This window comes from Mesocricetus auratus, unplaced genomic scaffold (genome assembly GCF_017639785.1).
Source record: "Mesocricetus auratus isolate SY011 unplaced genomic scaffold, BCM_Maur_2.0 Super-Scaffold_100004, whole genome shotgun sequence".
NCBI lineage: Eukaryota > Metazoa > Chordata > Mammalia > Rodentia > Cricetidae > Mesocricetus > Mesocricetus auratus.
The window spans coordinates 54,637,500-54,657,432 of NW_024429189.1; the positions used below are offsets into that span (position 1 = coordinate 54,637,500).

General features: G+C 33.8%; 2 protein-coding genes across 2 annotated transcripts; both read right to left on the reverse strand.

Annotated features, from left to right (window-relative positions):
* Positions 1–1,548: 1,548 nt before the first annotated feature.
* On the reverse strand, positions 1,549–8,446 carry LOC101832765 (olfactory receptor 8K5-like). The gene is made up of 2 exons (XM_005065045.2): positions 7,545–8,446; positions 1,549–1,597 (listed from the first exon to the last, which is right to left on the reverse strand). Exons 1-2 carry the CDS (start codon positions 8,444–8,446, stop codon positions 1,549–1,551), a joined length of 951 nt encoding a protein of 316 aa, XP_005065102.2.
* A 5,242-nt stretch (positions 8,447–13,688) lies between these two features.
* Positions 13,689–14,627, reverse strand: LOC101822622 (olfactory receptor 8K3-like). The gene has a single exon (XM_013119988.1). The coding sequence runs from the start codon at positions 14,625–14,627 to the stop codon at positions 13,689–13,691; it is 939 nt and encodes a 312-aa protein (XP_012975442.1).
* Positions 14,628–19,933: the final 5,306 nt, after the last annotated feature.

Below are 19,933 nucleotides of genomic sequence, written 5' to 3' on the forward strand. Positions count from 1 at the left end.
TTTGTTTGAAATATCATTTTATTTGAATTAATCAGTAAATAGAAATTTTAAAATTGTTTAAATGTTTGAAAATTAAATAAATACTAGAGTGCTTGATGTCTTTTTGTGATAAATAACAACTAATGAATGAGAATTTTTTAATATTTTGATTTTATGTTTAAAATATACCTTCATTTTTAAATACTGATGAAATTTCTACTCAATAAAGTACTTAAGACAATTATATTATATTACTTGAATATTCTACTTTGTATTAATCATCTATTCTTCCTTTTAGACATGAAATAATATTAGCAAGCACATATAATAACATGGAAATAAGCAATAATACATTGTTTCTAACATGGTAATAAGAGATTTATATGTGAGATGACAACATTTTAAAATAGGTATGATTAATCACCTTTTTAAATATAAAATTTATTTATTCTATGTATTTTTATATCATGTATCTTGATCCCATTTATTCTTAATTCCTTCTCATCCACCCTTCACCCTGCACACTCCCCCAAATAAAACAAAATTCAAGAGTAAAAATGAAGAAAATAAAACCAGAAAAAGCTTTAAAAAGGAAAGAATTAAAAATCTCCTTATAGACGTTGCATTGTGACCCAGTCAGTCACCCATATACCCCTTTGTCCATATATCTCTACTTGCAAGAGTTGATTGCAAAGAGTCATTGGTCTTGTTTGAGACCCCCTGGTCTCCACTACAAGTTTGATGCTACACCCCCACTAAGACCCTTCCTGAACATACCTACTGATGCTCTGTCTTTTGGAGATCCTGCAGCCTTAGGTAGTAGAACTTGAAATCTGGGTTGATGATACCTCTGGAAATTCTTTTATTATGCAGACTTGTTTTAACTATCCTGGGATTTTTTTTTACTTCAAGATATGTAAAGAATTGTGTAAGTATTTTAATGCTGATTGCTTGGGTAAGTTGACTATTTTGACTATGTTAATACTATCAATCCATAAATATGAGCGACAATTTTATCTTGTGCTATCTTCTCTACTTTCTTTCTTCAAAGTTTTGAAGTTCTTTTCATACAGGTCTCTCACTTGCTTAGTAAGAGTTAACCCGATATAATTTATTTTATATATATTCTTTGTAAAGGATGGTGTTTCCATGATTTCTCTCACAGTCCCTTTATCATTTGTATATATGAGGTCTCCAGGTATTGTTTGAGTTAATTTTGTATTCAGCCACTCTACTAAAGGTGTTTCTCAGCTGTACGTGTTCTCTTGTTGAATTTTTAGGCCTTCTTATGTATGCTATCATACTATCTGCAAATAATGATACTTTGAATTCTTCCTTTCCAAATAAATTGCCCTGATCTCCTTTAGTTATCTTACTGCTATAGCTAGAACTTTGAGTACTATGTTGAATAGATATGGATTGAGTGGACAGCCTTGTTTTGTTCCTGATTTTAATTTAATTGCTTTGAATTTTCTCCACATAATTTGATATTGATTACATGCTTGCAGTAAATTACTTTTATTATGTTTGGGCATGTCTCTTGTATCCCAGATCTCTCCAAGAACTTTATCATGAAGAAGTGTTGAATTTTCTCAAAGGATTTTTCAGCATTTTGTGTTTTTTTCCAGTTTTTTTTTATATGGTGGATTACATTGACAGATTTTCTTTGGTTGAACCATCCATACTTCTCTGGGTTGAAGCCCACTTGATCATGGTCAATGATCTTTCTGATGTGTTCTTGGATTCAGTTTTTGAGTACTTTATTAAATAATTTTGCAACTATGTTCATTTGTTAAGTCTTTGTGTGATTTAGGTGTCAGAGTGACTGTGACCTCTTAAAATGAATTTGGAAATGTCCTTCTGTTTCTATTTTGTGACATAATTTAAGGAGCGTTGACATTAGCTCTTCATTGAAGGTCTGATAAAATTCTAAATTGAAGTCATTTGGCCCTGGGATTTTCATGGTGGGAAGATAATGACTGCTTCTATTAACTTTGGTAATATAGGTTTATATAATCTTTCTGTGTGATCTTGATTTAATTTTGGTAGGTAGTATCTGTGAGTAATATCCATTTCTTTTAGATTATTCAATTTTGTGGAGTACAGCTTTTTTCAAGTACAAACTAATGATCCTTTGATTTTCCTTAATATGCATTATTATGCGTACCTTTTGATTTCTGGTTTTGTTAATTTGGATATTCTCTTCCTGTATTTGAGTTAATTTGGAAAGGGATTGGATTCATTTTCACTGAATTCCTGGAAGTCTTTTAATTTCTTTCTTTCTTCATCCAGTAGTAATTCAGTGAAGTTTTTCAATTTCCATTAGTTTGTAGCTATTCTGTTGTTTCCATTGTTGTTGAAATCTGACTTTAATCCATGGTGGTCTCATAGGATACATGAGGTTATTACAATTTTCTTGTATCTGTTTAGATTTTTTTGTGGCCAGGTATGTGGTCATTTTTGGAAAATGTTCCTTGAAGTGCTGGGAAAAAGGTATATTCTTTTGCATTTGTGTGAATTTTTCTGTAGATATTTATTAGGTCCATTTGATTCATAATGTCTGTTAGTTCCATTATTTCTGTGTTTAGCTTCTGTCTAATGACCTCTCCATTGGTGAGAGTGGGGTGACTAAGTCTCCCACTATTAATATGTGCAATTCAATATATGATTTAAGCTCTAGTAATATTTCTTGTATAAATGTGTTTGTCCTTGCATTTGGGGCATAGATATTCAAAATTGAGATCTTCTAGGTGGATTTTTTGACTCCCATAAAATGTCATTCTCCATTTCTTTTGTTTGAAGTCTATCATGTTAGATGTTGTAATAGTTACACCCACTTGCTTGTTGGGTCTGTTTGATTGGAAAATATTTTTTCAACTCATTACTCTGAGATAATGTGCATCTTTGATGTTGAGGTATGTTTTTTGATTGCAGAAGAATGGATACTGTTTTTACATCCATTCTATTGGTCTTTGATATTTTATTAAAGAATTAAGTCCATTGATATTGAAAGTTATTAATAAGCAATTACTGTTAATTGTTCTTTGTGTGTGTGTGTGTGTGTGTGTGTGTGTGTGTGTGTGTGTGTGTGTGTGTGTGTGTTTCCCCCTCTGGATTTTATTGCTGGAGGATTATCTATTGCCTGTGTTTATGTGAGTGTATTTAACTTCCTAGGTTTGAAATTTTCCTTTCAGTGCCTTATGAACAGATATTCTTTAAATTTGACATTTTCATGAAATATCTTGTTTCTCCACCTGTGGTGATTGAATTTATTAATCTGGGCTTTCTCCATGGTTTCACAGAGTATGCAAGACATCTTTCCAGGTCCTTCAGACTTTTAGTGTTTGAGTTGAAAAGTCAGGATTAATTCTTATTGATCTGCCTTTTTGTAGTTTTAAATTTTTTCTTTTTTTTTTGATTTGTATGTTAATTTGTTTGATTATTATGTGACATGGGAATTTTCCTTTTCTGGTCCCATCTTTTTGGTGTTGTGTAAACTTCTTGTACCGTAAACCTTTTTTAGATTGTTGAAATTTTCATCTGTTTTGTTAAATATATTTTCTGTGTTTTTGAGCTAGGATTATTCACTTCCTTATGTTCCTATGATTGTTAGGTTTGATCTTTCCATGGTGTCTCAGATTTCCTGGCAGGTTTGTGTTAGGAGTTTTTTGGCTCTAATATTTTCTTTGACTGACAAATCTATTTCTTCTATTGCACTTCTGTGCCTGATATTCTTTTCCAACGCTTGAAGAACACTTAACCAGATTTTCCGTTTTTAATTCCCTCAGTTTATGTTTTTCTTATTGCTTCTAAAGTGATTTTTATGTCTTAAATAGTTTCCTGCATTGTTTGGTTTTCCTTGGCTTTCTTGTCACTCTTTAAAGGATTTGTTGATTTCCTCCAAATTTTTAGTTGTATTTTACTTTATTTCTTTAAGGAAGTTTTAAATCTCTTCTTTAAACACCTCTATCATCATCATAAAATTGGTTTAAGATAAGTTTCTTGTACTTCCATTGTCTTGGAATATTCTTGGCTTGTTGTAGTGCTATTTTTCAGGGTTCCATTAATGATATAAAACCATAGTTGTTGTTGTTTGTCTTCTTACATTTAACTTTAGGCTTCTGTATTTTGAGTGATTATAGGTCTTGGTGCCAATTTCTGTGTTTTGCTTTGTTGGGTGTCTCTTTTCTTCTTTAGTTTCTATTTCCTGGATGGTCTTCTGGATCCCATGGCCCCTGGTGGAGTAGAGGGTTTCTACCCTCATTGGAGGCTGAACTTCTGAAAACCTAGATTGCTTTTGGTCCACCAGGGGGTCTCTACACAAGTTCTGGGCTGAAGTTATAACTATATAGGTTTTTGGCCTCTGAGCTGGGGTTCCTTTGGGGTTCATATTCTGTCCTGACTTCTAGTCTGATTTTCAGGGCTTTTGCTTTGTGTCTGGGGTTCAGGATGCTGGCCTGGCCTTTGGATAATGGAAGTCTTTCTCCATAGCTGTGGAAATTTTATTTATTTTACAAGTTTTTAAAAAACTTTGCAAAATGAAAGACTTGTTTTATTTTATTTATTAATTAATTTAATTAATTATTTGTAGTTTATGTGCATTAGTATACTTTGTGTTTGCATGTGCATCCTGAGCATATGTATGTCTGTGAAGACCAGAATAGGAGATGGAACTCACTGGAATTTGTTACAAATGGTTGTGAGCCCTCTATCAGATGTGGGATTAATGAAGATCTTTTGTCATTCTATAGGCTGCTGCCTTATTTACCATGCCCCTTGCTTTACAGAAGCTATTCAGTTTCAGGAGGTCCCAGGTATTTTGAACCAAATCTGGACCTTATGCAAAAGCAATAAATAAGAGTTAGCTGAACTAACTCTCCAGCCACGAGATAATTTTAAAATGGTAAATCAAACTTTAAAGTAATATTTGATTTTAAAAATAAGAGGAGTTATTTAAATAAACCAGAAATGAAAATTGAGATAATGTAAAGGATATTCCAGATGAAAAGATTATAATGAATGTAAGTTACAAAATTTAGTCAATATTGCATAAATAATAAATTATAAGCAAATTCACAGGACTATGTTACCTGCAAGCATTACATTAAGCATAGCTATAGTAGCTGGATATATCCATAATCATCGATAGAATAGCATTGAAACCAGTAGAATAAAATACAAAGGCAAGATGTAGTACAAATAGTTAAAACAATACAATGGAGAAAAGGCCAAGGGTTATCAATTTGAATGCTATCAAAAATTTCAAAGAGTAATACATTGCAATCTTTTATAAATTCTTTCAGGACTTCATAGTCTGCCATAGAGACATTAACAATATTAAGTAATAAAACCAGCCTAGGTGCTAATCAGGTAAATGGATACTGACAAATACATACAATGAAATTATATTCATACAAAAAGGAAAATGAAATTACTAAAGTTTAAAGAAAATTAATAGACTAGATACTATTATATTACTAAAGTTTCTCTGACTCAGTAAGACAAACACTACATTTTCTATCTTTTCTAAAAATTAGTTATTGGTGCTTATATGTATGGATTTATTAAAGTGTGAGTAGGCCTCGAAACTAGAAAGTAGAATCTCAGTTGTGAACAGAGTAATTTATGAAAAGAATTATGGAGAGTAATAGCATCAATAAGACATTAGAGGGCACTGGAGGAGGGGAGGGAATGGGAGAGGGACCTGGAACTGACTTGTGAAGCAACCTCGTTTCTTATCTAAATTTAAACTGGAAAATAAAAAAAAAGAAATTTTAAGTTCAACTTCAATAAAAAAATAAAAATAATTGGGGAAAAAACAAAAAAACAAAAACAACAAAAAAAGGGTACAAAAAAGACATTAATAATAAAATTACATGGCTAGGGGGTGAGGAACTTGAGGGAGGTAGGGAGAATAATGAGAGTCACAAGGGAAGAAGATAAATCAAAACAAATTGTCTATAAACATTCCAAAATAAAAACTGGTTAATTAAAACCTATTTAAGACAATAACACTAATGTATTTCAAGAAACACAGCAAAAAGAACCCTTACAAACATATTTTATGAGAGCATAATCACACTAACACCAACAGATATTCTGCAAGAAAATATAGATGCCAGCTGATATTTTTGATCATTATAAAAGTTGATGGTACTTCACATATGCACATACTAGCAGCACACTGTAATCTGAATGGGTTTAGAAAAATATGCATGAGTTTCTGAAATGTGGTGAGGTATGAAATGAACTGGGAATGAGTGAGTGAGGGTACATTTGACTTCAAAATAGTATTTGTATATAATTAAACTATATACATGGGTAGCATTATACACATTAATAACTTATATTTAGCAATAAATATATATATGCATGTAATAACAATTGAACAAAAAAGAGACAAAGAATTTTAAGGAGAGTGTTAAGACTTATATGGTGGATTGTGAAGGGAAGAAAGAAAAGGGGGGAAATGTTGCAATTAAATTATGATCTCTAAAATAAAATTAAGAACTTCTCAAACAATTAATAATTAGAAAGAAAATATCCATAAAATATTAACACAAAAGATTTAGCAATGTTTTACGTAAGATCATAAAGCATAAGAAACTTGGTAGGGTATAAAGATATTCCCATTGACATGAGGAGACAAGAAGTGTCATCAAAAAATGATAACAGGAAACTCATTGAAGATGGGAAGTTTGGTGAAAGAACTGTGGACATATAGGATAGAGAGTATTAAATATTTTATTTAAGAACACTATAATGTAGCATTCCTACTCTGAGCACACAGTCATGAAAATGAAGTCATTGTCTCAAAAACAATAATATGATAGAGATAGCTCACTCCATATTAATTTTATCAACACATATCTATACACATGCATAATGAATGATTTTCAATTTCAAAATAGGAAGTAGAAATTTTAATATGTGATAAGACAGGTTAGCCTATAGGAGATCTTACTAATGGAAATATGACACAGAACCAAAAATATTACATGATCCACATGTGTATGTAAAAATTCAAAAGAATAGCAAAAATATTGGTAGAGATGGAAGCAAACAGTGAAGAAATGGACAAGGCAGGGTGCTAAGTGTCAGGTATGATGGAAATTCTAGAGAGTTGAGATATAGCTTGAATACTATAGACAATGGGATACTAAAATTTCACAAAAATATTTCCTGCACAATTATAGAAATAACATTGTATGAACCAAATGGGCTATATTTATGAATCTATGTGTATGTATGTACACATATAAATATATGCATGCGATAACAATAGTAAAAAGAAGCAATTAATTTGAAGGAGAGTCCGTAGGTATATGGAAGGGTTTAGAGGAAGAAATGGGAACTCTCAAAAGATGCAAATCTTTCTAAAAAGAATATTTAGAAAAAGAAATAAATGAAAAAGTATGTTAATATGAAAAACCCAGGTTGTCTTAGTGACATGCAAAACAAAAGAATATTGCAAAATAGAATTTCTCTTTTTGTAACTTATTATAATGATATATAATAATTACCATTAAGCATTAATTTTAAATTGATTGTTTAATACTCTGTAGAAAGAATTTTTCACCTCCTTGTTCCTTAAACTGTAGATCAAGGGGTTAATCATGGGGATCACTAAAGTATAAAACAAAGAGGCTATTTTATCATTCTGTAAAGAGTGAGTGGATTTAGGCTGCAAGTACATAAAGAGTAGAGTTCCATAGAATACCACAACCACTGTCAGATGAGACCCACAGGTAGAAAAAGCTTTTTTCCTTCCTTCTGCAGAATGCATTCGACATATGGCTAGCAGAATCAGAATATAAGATCCGAGAACTATCAGAAGAGAGGAGATCAAATTCAATGCTGAAAATAAAATGATCAACAATTGTATTTCTTGAGCATTTGAGCACAACATAGGTAACAAGAAAACATCATCACAGTAGAAATGATTGATGATGTAGGAGCCACAGAAAGTTAGTGTGAATATCTTACTGGTGAACAACAGAGCCTGGAAGGTGCTATAGAGGTATGGAACACCCACAAGCACACTGCAAACTCTCTGAGACATGATCACATTGTAGAGCAGAGGGTTGCAGATGGCCACATATCGGTCATATGCCATTGCAGACAAGATAAAGAATTCACTGATAATGAACATAAGGAAGAATGACAACTGTATGGCACATGCATAGAAAGAAATGGTTTTTTGATCCACAACTAAATCTACCAGCATGTTGGGACAGATAACGGTGGAATTCCCAAGGTCAATGAAAGCCAGGTGTCTGATGAAAAAGTACATTGGGGTATGTAGATGAGAGTCCAGCTTGGTCAAAATAATCATGCCCATGTTGCTCACCACAGTGACAGCATAGATGATGAAGAAGACACCAAACAAAGGGAGTTGAAGCTCAGTACTCTCTGTGATTCCCATCAAGATGAACTCAGGCAGAGAGGTTGTATTCTTTTGCCCCATTTTATCGAATTATATCTTCAGGAAAAAGCAAACATTGTTTTCAACTTTTATTAAGTTGTATTTGCAGGAAAAACAGCTAATTTTGAATGATAGATCACTAACAAAATTTGCACATGATCTTTAAATAAATGTATATATACACTATTCTACTTTTCAAATGAGTTTTTCCAGAGGACATGTGCTGATGTACAATAAATTTACATATTAGTATATTAGTATATTTCAATCATTCACATATTTAAAGCATGAATATTAATAGTCAAATGTTGCTTTGCACAATGAGCTTAGTTTTTGCCTGAATTTTGTATGAAATTTTTGTATTCTTGAAGACTGAGACAATGATAGAATGAAGCAAAATCTTGAATATTACTATTGCTTAAATCCTTCCAAGTTTTGGGAAATATATTGTAATAGAAATACATAATTGGATATCTTTAAAATATTCCCAAAGAAATGTGTTTTGCCCATAATCAAGTGTACTCATTTTAATATTCTGTGGCAATTTCCACTCTATTTTTCTCGTATTATTAGGTGTGCATTGGTGAGTAGGATTGTGCTATTTTCTGGAATTTCAATGTAATGTATTGAGAGAATACTTATCATTCAATAATGATTTCTAGTCATTTAGAGAAAAGTCTTCTGAAAACAGCACAATGTATGGAATTGTGCTTGACATTCTATGAATAAAATGTCTTGCTAATAAGTATTGTGTATGTGCTTCACTGAGATTTAGGTATTGGTTTCTTGTATCTCAGTGCGCACTTATAATTTTATTTTTGTTTCTGTCAGTAGAATTCTCACTTGTTTTAAATGTCTAGATACAATATGTGGATACATTTCTGCTAAAATAGTAGTATTCAAAATTTTTCTTTGTATATGTTCCATAACTGTTTCATGGTACCATATGAAAGGAGTACAGGGTCTTAAGACATATTTGCTTAGCATTTTACATCATGTATTATCTTTTACTTACTGATACAACTGAACAAAGAAATATTTATAAAGTTGAATACCATGACTGAACATATTTCAGTGGTATTTCCTCCACATTTAATAAATTTGCCTGTTAAGCTGAGAAGCAGAGTGGTATTTCTTTGAAAGAAAATAGTGAAGGTGCATTTGCACATTTCACCCAATTACTTCCCTATATTCCATTCAGTCCCTGGTGAGTGAGAACCTTCACCATTGTCAGCATGATTTCCAGTTGTAGGAGTATTCAGAATTCAGTGCTTAGTCAAATAAACTGTACGGTGGGCTTTCCAACATGTGCTGCATGAATGTTAACCTCCTAACTGTCATCCAACCAGTATTGCTGAATACTCAATAAAATATGTAGTGCATAAAATATTTTATGGGAATATTCCTATTAAAAGATTCATTTGCTGGGCGTTGGTGGTATACGCCTTTAATCCCAGCACTTAGGAGGCAGGGACAGGCAGATCTCTGTAAGTTCAAGTCCAGCCTGGTCTACAGAACAAGTTCCAGGATAGCCTCCAAAACAATACAGAGAAACTCTGTCTCAAAAAACCAAAAAAATAGATTTTGAAGTGTATTTTTTCAGTAGGAAATTTATTCTGTATGTGTTTCTTGTTTGTATTATTTGTGCTGTTAACTTATATCTACTCTTAAATACAGTCAGTTTATTTTAAATCTCCAAATAATGTTAATTTTTTTCAGGTAAACCAAATATAATATGCCATTCTAGTTTGCTTCTGAAAATAATCACATTTCTGTTTTTTAATATGTGAGACCAGCAATTAGTCATTGATATACCTCACACTTGCCTTATTAAGCGGATCTGTGATACCTGTTCAAATGATAAAATTTAATGTTCTAAGACTACGAAGCAATTCCAGGAAACACAAGTGAATGAAGTTTTTTTAATGTATTTCAAGGAAACAAAGGATGCCAATAGACAGAGACCAGGTGTGTTATGAATATACTTGTATGCCAAAGTCTATACCAAACACAATAAATTGCTTACCTTTGACAAAGGGACCAATGCTCACATTCTGAATTAGTTGTACTTTCTCTTTTGCTGGCAAGAATTTATGCTTTTTTCTTTTTGCACTTTTTGATGTTCCCTGGGGGAATATGATGAATTTGTCCCATGATCACATCTGTAACATCTTAAAGACCCAAGATTTTGCTGTGTCTTTCTAATTTCCTGGTACATTCTGTGTATTCTCCAAGGGGAATATAGATACAACTGTGGAGGAGACAAGCAATAATACACAGCCTGTGAATCCCACAGAGACCTGAATAACATTAATAATTTATCCATTTATTTAAAGAACATCAATTATTAGTTTCACCATGGGAAATAAATTAAACTGTGCTTTAGCCCTCCAAAAGTGGAACACTTTCAAAATCATGAAGTAGTTATACAAGCATTGTTTCTGTCACATAAGATGTTTCTTTTTTTTTTTAGACTATTACTTAGGAAAGCATATGGGAGACATTACACTTTTTCTTGAACTTAAATTTGTGAGTAAGAAATTACAATTCCTGAAGAAACCCAGCTATGTTCTTCTTCAATTCACATTATAAGAGGTAAAATACTTGAATCGAGGCTTTCCTCTTGAGATCAAGACACATTTTTCTGTTCTTGCATATGGAAAACCTTTGCAATCTATTGCTCTGCACAATGCTGTTGCAATGAGCACCTAATTGTTGTACACCTTGAGTGAAGGCATGAGCCTTTTGGGATAATAGACAATGCCATAAAGCAAATAATAAATTCTGATATGACTTCCATATATCTAGAACCGAGACATATTTACAGATAATGGGACATAAATCATACAAATTTATGTTGTTTTAAAAAAGTGTATGCTATCTGAACTTACTGTGCAAAACTTAAATTAATATACAAAATATTTTCAACACCTAAGAAAATTTCCTCTACGTCCTAGATCATATCTGTTTATTACAAACTTGTTTCATCCTTTAATTTCCAAATATTTTCCTGGATTCAAGTACTGATCAATTTTATATATGTGGATATTATAAGTCATATAAACAGAGAAAATAAAAGATCTATTCATTTAGTCTTTCAATAATGTGTTTACTTTTGAAATTAATCCTTTTTAAATTTTCCTACATGACCCTATTGAATAAATTTATTGCATTGCTTAGTTTTTCTCTTTTATTGAAGATTCTTCTCTTATACAATATATAGTTATTATATATACTTATTAAAGGTCCCCTTTCTTTACTTTTCCACGTCTTCTAGACCACTTCTCTTATTCAGATCCACTCCTCTTCTCTCTCTCATAAAATAACAGGCTTCCAAAAGATAGCAACAAAGATATAATAATACAAAATATAATAATATAAAAACACCATAACAAAGATGTACAAAGGAAATCAACAGAAGAAAAATATCCCAAGAAAACACACAATAACCAGAGACCCACTAATTCACACACTCAGGAGTCCCCTTAAGAACACTAAAATGAAAGCCTTAGCATACACACAGAGGACATAGTGAGGACCTATGCAGGCCCTATGCATGCTGCTTCAGTCTCTATGAGTTCATATGAGCTTTGCTAAGTTGAGTTAGAGAGCAATGTTCTTCTGATGGCCTCCATTTTTTTCTGGCTCCTACACTACTCCTGCCTCCTCTTCTGTAGGGTTCCCTGAGCACTAAAGGAGGGATTTTATAAAGAAAATCCATCTAGAGCTAAGAATTATAAGATCTCTCTCTGTGGGTACTCTCTGGCTATAGGTCTCTGCATTTATTCCCATCTGCTACAGGAGGAAGCTTCTCTAATGATGACTGAAAAAGGCACTGAGCTATAAGTATAGCAGAATATCATTAACCGTTATTTTATCACTACTTTTCTTTTTAGTACCAGTAGTATTTGGTTTTTCCTTAGGACTCTGAGCCACCAGTCTCAGGTTCTAGGACACCTAAACAGCATTGGGTATGGGCTTCATTTCCTGGAGTGTGTATTAAGTGAAATAACTTATTGGTTAGTTATTCCCACAAGGCTTGTGCTACCATTCACCTATCATGTTTTTCAGGCAGGAGAGCACTGTAGATCAAAAGACGTGTGGCTGAATTGTGTACGTTTCTCTTTTGGTAGCCTGCAAAGTACCTTCCCATGATAAAAACTACTAGAACATAGGGGTGCAGGTTCTATGTAGGAACCAGATTGACCTCTCTATGTTCAAAACGTTGTGTGCATGTTTTCTTAAGCAATGATTCCTAGCTGTTAGTTTGTGAAGAACAACCCACTAGCTTTATAACAGCAAGGGTTTTTGAGGATTTCTATGTGGTGCCTTCGACAAATAATTTGATGTAACTCAGTCCTGGTACTGGAAGTTATATATGGTGACAAGAGATTGCCTGCTGGAATTCTATCTCCCTCGTTAATAGGAGATTTCATTAAAATATACTTAATATATGTGAGGAAGTTTCTACTGCACTAGGTTTCCATACTGCCTGTCAAATACCTGTCAGTTTTATCTGTCTCATCCCACATTGCCCCTACCTTCCCACCTGATCCTCCTACAACATTCTTCCCAGCCATAATCCATCCATAATATCTATTCTATTATTCACTGCCTTAAGACAATTTCATGTAGATATAGAATTTTTCTTAAGGTGAAATAGTGGCATGTGCATCTTGGAAGTAAATAACATCTCTTAATTTGGACTTAAGACCTGCTCAACAGGACAGTAGTCATGACTGTAATTACTGTTAATTGACTGTAGCTAGTGAGGTCATGAATCTTAAGAGGAAAACCAAATATCATTTACTATTTTAAAAAAATTGTGATGGGAGTCAGGAATGGTGATATACATCTTAATGTCAGCATTGGTGAGAAGGGGCCTATGTACTTGAGTGAGTTCAAGACCAGTCTACTCTTTGTAGAGAGTGACAGGCTAGCCAGGGTCATCTCAACAATAACATAAAAATTCAATAAAATAAAAATGAGATATTTCCATTTTATTTATTTATTTATTTATCTGGTAGCTCATGAAAATTAAATTAATCCTTAAACTTGGTCTTTCTTTTATCAAACTTAGGAAGGTTCCTAGAAAATAAATTTCAATTAAATACACATTTACTATGTTTATTCATTTGTTTTAAAAAATTAACAGTGGGTGAAAATTTTAAAACAATAGTTTATTATATGTTGGATGATGTTTTTGCTTGCTATTAATCTAGATATATACATAGAAAAGAAAATGCCTGTAAAATAATTTATGAGATTCATTGTATGTATAACACTAAGAAACAATATTATATAATACTTTCCACAACCTTTCTAGGGCACATTTTACATCTTTGTTCCTTAGACTATAGATTAATGGGTTCAACATGGGGATAACGAGAGTATAAAAAATGGAAGCCACCTTATCAGTATCAAAGGAGTGACTTGATTTGGGCTGCACATACATAAATATCAAAGTCCCATAGAAGACAATGACCACTGTCAAGTGGGACCCACAGGTAGACAAAGCTTTCTGCCTTCCTTCAGCTGAATTCATCCTAAAAATGGCTATAAGAATAAGTAGGTAAGAAAAGAGGAGGACCACTAGAGAGGAAACCAAATTAAATCCCGCTGAAATCAAAATTATAATTTCAATTTCATGTGTATTTGAGCAGAGCAATGATATTAAAGGGAGACTGTCACAGAAATGACTAATGATCCTGTAGTCACAAAAGGGTAAAGCAAAAATTTTTATAGTGATTAGAAGAGAAATAATGACACTGTAGAAATAAGGAACTGCCACTAGCACCCAACATACCCTTTGTGACATGATAACAGTGTAGAGAAGAGGCTTGCAGATGGCTACATAACGGTCAAAGGACATTGCAGACAGAATGAAAAGTTCACAAATGATAAACACAAGAAAGAAAGTTAGCTGTGTTGCACAAAGATAATTAGTTATTGCATTTTCATCTACAACAAAATTTACTAGCATTTTGGGTCCAACCGCTGTAGAATAACCAAGATCAGTAATAGCAAGGTGTCTAAGAAAGAAGTACATGGGTGTTTGCAGCCTGGAATCCACCATGGTGAGGATAATCATGCCCAAGTTGCCCATCAGTGAGATCAGATAAATGATGAGGAAGAGTCCAAACAATGGGGCTTGCAGCTCAGGGTGGTCAGTGATGCCCATCAAGATGAACTCAGTCACCACTGTGAGGTTGTGGGTCTGCATCTGGGCTTACAGCAAACTCTGTTCTGGATTGATACATCAGTCCACCCAATACATTTTCTGCGTTATCTCCTAGGAGAATTTGTAATATGCAAAAAATGTAAATTAGATATCTCTGCCTTTTCCAATTATGTAATTTGCAAATGAAAATATCTTTACCAGGACAAAAATAACCAGGATTTAAGTGAGACAGAGGTACAGTAGAGAATTTCATTTGAGTCTTATTTGAAAAATACAGCATTAATTTGGGGCATAATTGCATTATATTTGTAAGAAGTGAGACAAGATATAAAGAAAAAATGACATTTTAAAGAAGAATCATTGTTATGAGTTCTGTAGCTTTGTATATAATTATTATTGTAATATTTTTAAAGTTTTCAGCTAGTTGTTTTTATAAAGTCAGTTTTATAGTGGGTCTTATAAATTACTTTTAAGGATATGATAAAACAATTAATTTGATGTGATAAAAATTGAAACTTCAAAACTGTAAAGCACATAGAAACTACTGTGTATATACGTTGGACATTGTCTGAATAAGGAAACAGCAGTGGCTTGAGTGATAGTTCAGCAATTAGGATCAACTGCTATTCTTTCCCCAGGGTTCACACACAGAACACATATGGCATCTTAGTTATCTCCTGTTGCAGAGTTTCTCATGCCCTCTTCTTGTGTCTGAAGGCAGCAGGAATGCTCATGGTGCACATCCATCTGTGCAGTCAATTATTTTGTCATACATAATATACAGATAAATAATCAAAATTTAAAATAAGAAAACAGGTAATAAGATCAGAGCAAATATCAGAAAGGATATTAAGGGTTTTGTTTGAAAATATATCTTATATTTTAATTTTAATAATTGTGTTTTGACTAGAAAATCTGTATACACACATAATGTGTAGAAAGTTCACACATCAATATTATAATTGCTATATCTTAAAGTATAAGTTCTAACACAGGGTTATTGTGATGACAAAGTGCTGATTATTATAGATCATTAAATTAATGGATATATAATCTGCATGTCCTTGAAAGGCTTCTAAGAGGAAGAAGGTATATGCTGCTACAAACTAGTTTCCTATTTTAAAAATATTGTGAGTACCTATACTACCTTAAGAGACAAAACAAGCAATACACAGAAATAATAATCATTAATTAAAAGTGTTAGAGAAAAGTTTTTAAAGTTTCTAACTGTGTGGAAAATAAGAGCACAGATTTCATTACATTAAACATACAGTTCACTAATTATGACTTGGAAGTACACTGATTAAAATATTGCTTGTGATATTGAGACCTCATTAGCTCTTACCAGCTTCCAGGCATATTTCTTCCACCTATGGAAAGTACAGAAACTTAAATCAGATTAAATTATTGCATAGCTAGTCATAAAGCATAAATTTATTCTCATTCTCTGTCTTTTTTTTAACAATCATTAAGTAGTATAAAGTATGTTGTATGTTGCCAGTAAATTTTACTATACATCAGAAAATGAAAGTCATTCTGTTTGAGTTCATTATTATTGTCTTTTTTCCCCACTTAATATTGTTTTTAAAATTTTCTTCCTGGAGCTTGTCAGATTCTACTGAGAATTGAAAATCATTCTCTATACTCTATCACTGACATATGTCTAAGTACTTCATGGCATTTATTTTCCTAATCATTCTTTTTCTGATAGAACATAAGAATTCCCATCTTATTTTTAAAAATGCAGTGGAAGAATTACATCAGTACATTCACTTAAACAATAATTGCAGTCTGGAGTGTTTTTCAAAAGATCAAAAAAATTCTAAAGAAATACAATGTCTAAATATTTTGACTTTCAAAAGAAAGCTTGAATATCTGCAACTGTTTATTGTGCCATTAAAATACCAGCAAAATATTTTTTCTTTGTGCTTCATTTGGTCTGTCCCTTTTCTGTTAGAGATAAAGCTAGTTATATAAAACTTAATAATTGAAAGTCATACATAATTACATGATTTTTCAAAGACTCATATGGACATATAACTTGTAAACCCATACTATAATATTAAATTATAAATGTAACAAAAAAGTGGACACCTATTGATATGCAGGCATTACAGAGTGTTAGAAGGCATCACACACATCATTGAAAGGATCATGAATGTATGTAGCATAAGACCTCGTAGAAACCTCCTGTTTATTACCTATAAAGAAATCTAGGATGTTTCTATCTGGATGTGGCATGTCATCCTCACACTACTTACAGCAATTTATGAGCTTATTGATTTTAATCTTTGGAGACTTGACACTTACCAAGGAAATGCCATGTAATTAGTTGCTTGTCCCTAAAGTATTTCAGAGTTTGACAATGCTTAGATATTGCTTCCACTAATTGTCAGTTGGGAACAATAATTACAGATGAATCATTTAAGGATTTTCAGCAAATAGGATTCAAACTCACCCACACACTATGTGCCCTCCATCTTTCTGAGTCTCTCTCTCTCTCTCTCTCTATGCCCATTTCTGTATGTGTGTGTCATATGGAGACTAAGAAATTCCCCAGAATGTCTATGAAGTGCAAAGGGGTCCAGTGTTAGACTGAAGGCTTGACAAACTTAATGGTCAGTTTATGGCATCTCAAGAGGTTCCAAAGTAATTATATACGTGTGTGTGTGTGTGTGTGTTTATGGAAGACATACATATTATTTTTATTATAATTACAGTCATTTCCCTCCTTTACTTTCCTCCCTAGAGTTTTCTTTTTTTATATTTTCTTTTTAAATTTAAATTAGAAAAAATGTTGTTTCACATGTCAATTCCAGGTCCCTCTCCCTTTCCTTCCCCTCCTCCCATGCTCTCCCACCAACCCCCTCCCTAATATCTCTTCATTTCCCCAAGGAGGGTAAGGCCCTCCATGGGGGTGACCATAGTCTGTCATTTCATCCAGGGCAGGGCCTAGACCATCCCCCAAGAGTCCAGGGTGAGACTGCATCTCTCATTGTTGGATGGCAGCCCAAAGTCCATTTGTATACCGGGATAAATACTGTTCTAATACCCAAGGCTCAATAGATTATCTAGGCCTCCTCACTGAGAACCACATTCAGGGGTTCTTGATCAGTCCCATGCTAGATTCCCAGGCATCAGTCTGGAATTCCAGAGCTAACCCTTGTCAGGTCAGCTATTTCTGGGGGTTAAACCAGCCCAGTCTTAACCCCTTTGGTCATCAGTCCTCCCTCTCTGTCACTGGATTTCTTGAGTTCAGCTCAGTGCTTAGACCTGGGAGTCTGCCTCTGCTTCCATCAGCCACTGAATGAAGGTTCTGTTTCCCAGACTCTTTGGCCATGGGATTGTAGGCTGGGACTCCCCAGATCTATGTTTAAAATCGATATATGAAGGAGTACATGCCCTGTTTCTCTTTTTGTGACTGGGTTACCTCAGTCTCCAGAACAACAAAGGATCCAATTAAAAAGTGGGCTGCAGAACTAAATAGAGAGTTTTCAATAGAGGAGTCTAAAATGGCTGAGAGGCACTTGAGAAAGTGCTCAACATCCTTAGCCATCCGGGAAATGCAAATCAAAACAACTCTGAGATACCATCTCACTCCTGTCAGAATGGCTAAAATCAAAAACACCAATGACAATTTATGCTGGAGAGGATGTGGTGAAAGGGGGACACTCCTCCATTGCTGGTGGGAGTGCCAACTGGGTTAGCCACTTTGGAAATCAGTATGGAGATTCCTCAGAAAAATGGGAATAAACCTACCACAAGACCCTGCAACTCCACTCTTAGGCATATATCCAAAGATGCCCATTCATACAACAAAGATGTCTGTTCCACTATGTTCATAGCAGCTTTATTTGTAATCGCCAGAACTTGGAAGCAACCTAGATGTCCCTCACCCGAAGAGTGGATAGAGAAAATGTGGTACATCTACACAATGGAGTACTATTCAGCAGAAAAAAATAATGGAATCATGAGATTCACAGGCAAATGGATGACACTAGAAGAAACCATCTTTAGTGAAGTAACCCAGTCACAAAAAGAGAAACATGGCATGTACTCTCTCATATATGGATTTTAGACATAGATCTGGGGAGTGCCAGCCTACAATCCTATGGCCAGAGAGTCTGGGAAACAGAAACTTCATTTAGTGGCTGATCGAAGAAGAGGCAGACTCCCTTGGTTAAGTACTGAGCTGAACTCAAGAAAGCCAGTAACAGAGAGGGAGGACTGATGATCAAAGGGATTAAGACTGGGCTGGTTTAACCCCCAGAAACAGTTGACCAGACAAAGGTTAACTCTTGAATCCCAGGCATCAGCCTGGGAATCCAGCATGGGACTGATCAAGACCGCCTGAATCTGGGTATCAGTGAGGAGGCCAAGAAATCTATTGAGCCTTGGGCAGCAGATCAGTACCCATCCCAAGTATACACACGGACTTTGGACTCCCATAGAACAATGTGAGGTGCACTCTCACCCTGAACTCTTGGGGAAGGGTCTAGGCCCTACCCTATATGAAATGACAGACTATGGACACCTCCCTGGGGAATGAGGGGATAACAGGGGGGGTTGGGGGGAGGGCACAGGAGGTAGGGATGGAATGGGAGAGGGACCTGGAACTGACTTGTGAAGCAACCTCATTTTTTATCTAAATTTAAACTGGAAAATAAAATATAAAAAAATAAATAAAAAAAAACAAAAACAAAAAACCAAAAAGGAAAAAAAAATTGCTTATCTGTTTTTTGTTTAATTTTGCAAGTGATAGCTATCCAGGAAGTTGCCCATTTTCTTTAAATTTTTGAATTTTGTGGAGTACAGGTTTTCAAAGTATGACCTGATGATTCTCTGAATTTCCTCAGAGTTCATTGTTATGTCCCCTTTTTCATTTCTGATTTTGTTAATTTGCATGTTCACACTTTGCTGTTTGGTAAGTTTGGACAAAGGTTTGACTATCTTGTTGATTTTCTCAAAAACAACTCTTCATTGCATTAATTCTTTGTATTGTTTTCCCAGTTTCTACTTTATTGATTTCAGCCCTCAATTTGATTATTTCCTTGTGTCTGCTTCTCCTGGGGGAGTTTGCTTCTTTGTGTTCTAGAGCTTTCAGCTGTGCTGTTAATTCTCTAGTATAACTATTCTCAAGTTTCTTCATGTGGGCACTGCTTTCAAAGTGTCCCATAGGTTTGGTTATGATGTGTCTTCAGTCTCATTGAATTCTAGGAAGTTGTTAACTTCTTTTTTTATTTCTTCTTTGACACATGAATGGTGCAGTTGTACATTATTTAATGCCCATGAGTTTGTAGGGTTTCTGCAATTTGTGTTGTTGTTGAATTCTAATTTTAACACATGGT

Coding starts and splice junctions, on each gene's coding strand:
- LOC101822622 (XM_013119988.1), bottom strand. CDS start 14,627: ATGCAGACCCACAACCTCACAGTGGTGACTGAGTTCATCTTGATGGGC.
- LOC101832765 (XM_005065045.2), bottom strand. CDS start 8,446: ATGGGGCAAAAGAATACAACCTCTCTGCCTGAGTTCATCTTGATGGGA. Junction 1,598..7,544: donor AAGGAGGTGAAAAATTCTTT/CTACAGAGTATT, acceptor AACTGGAAAAAA/ACACAAAATGCTGAAAAATC.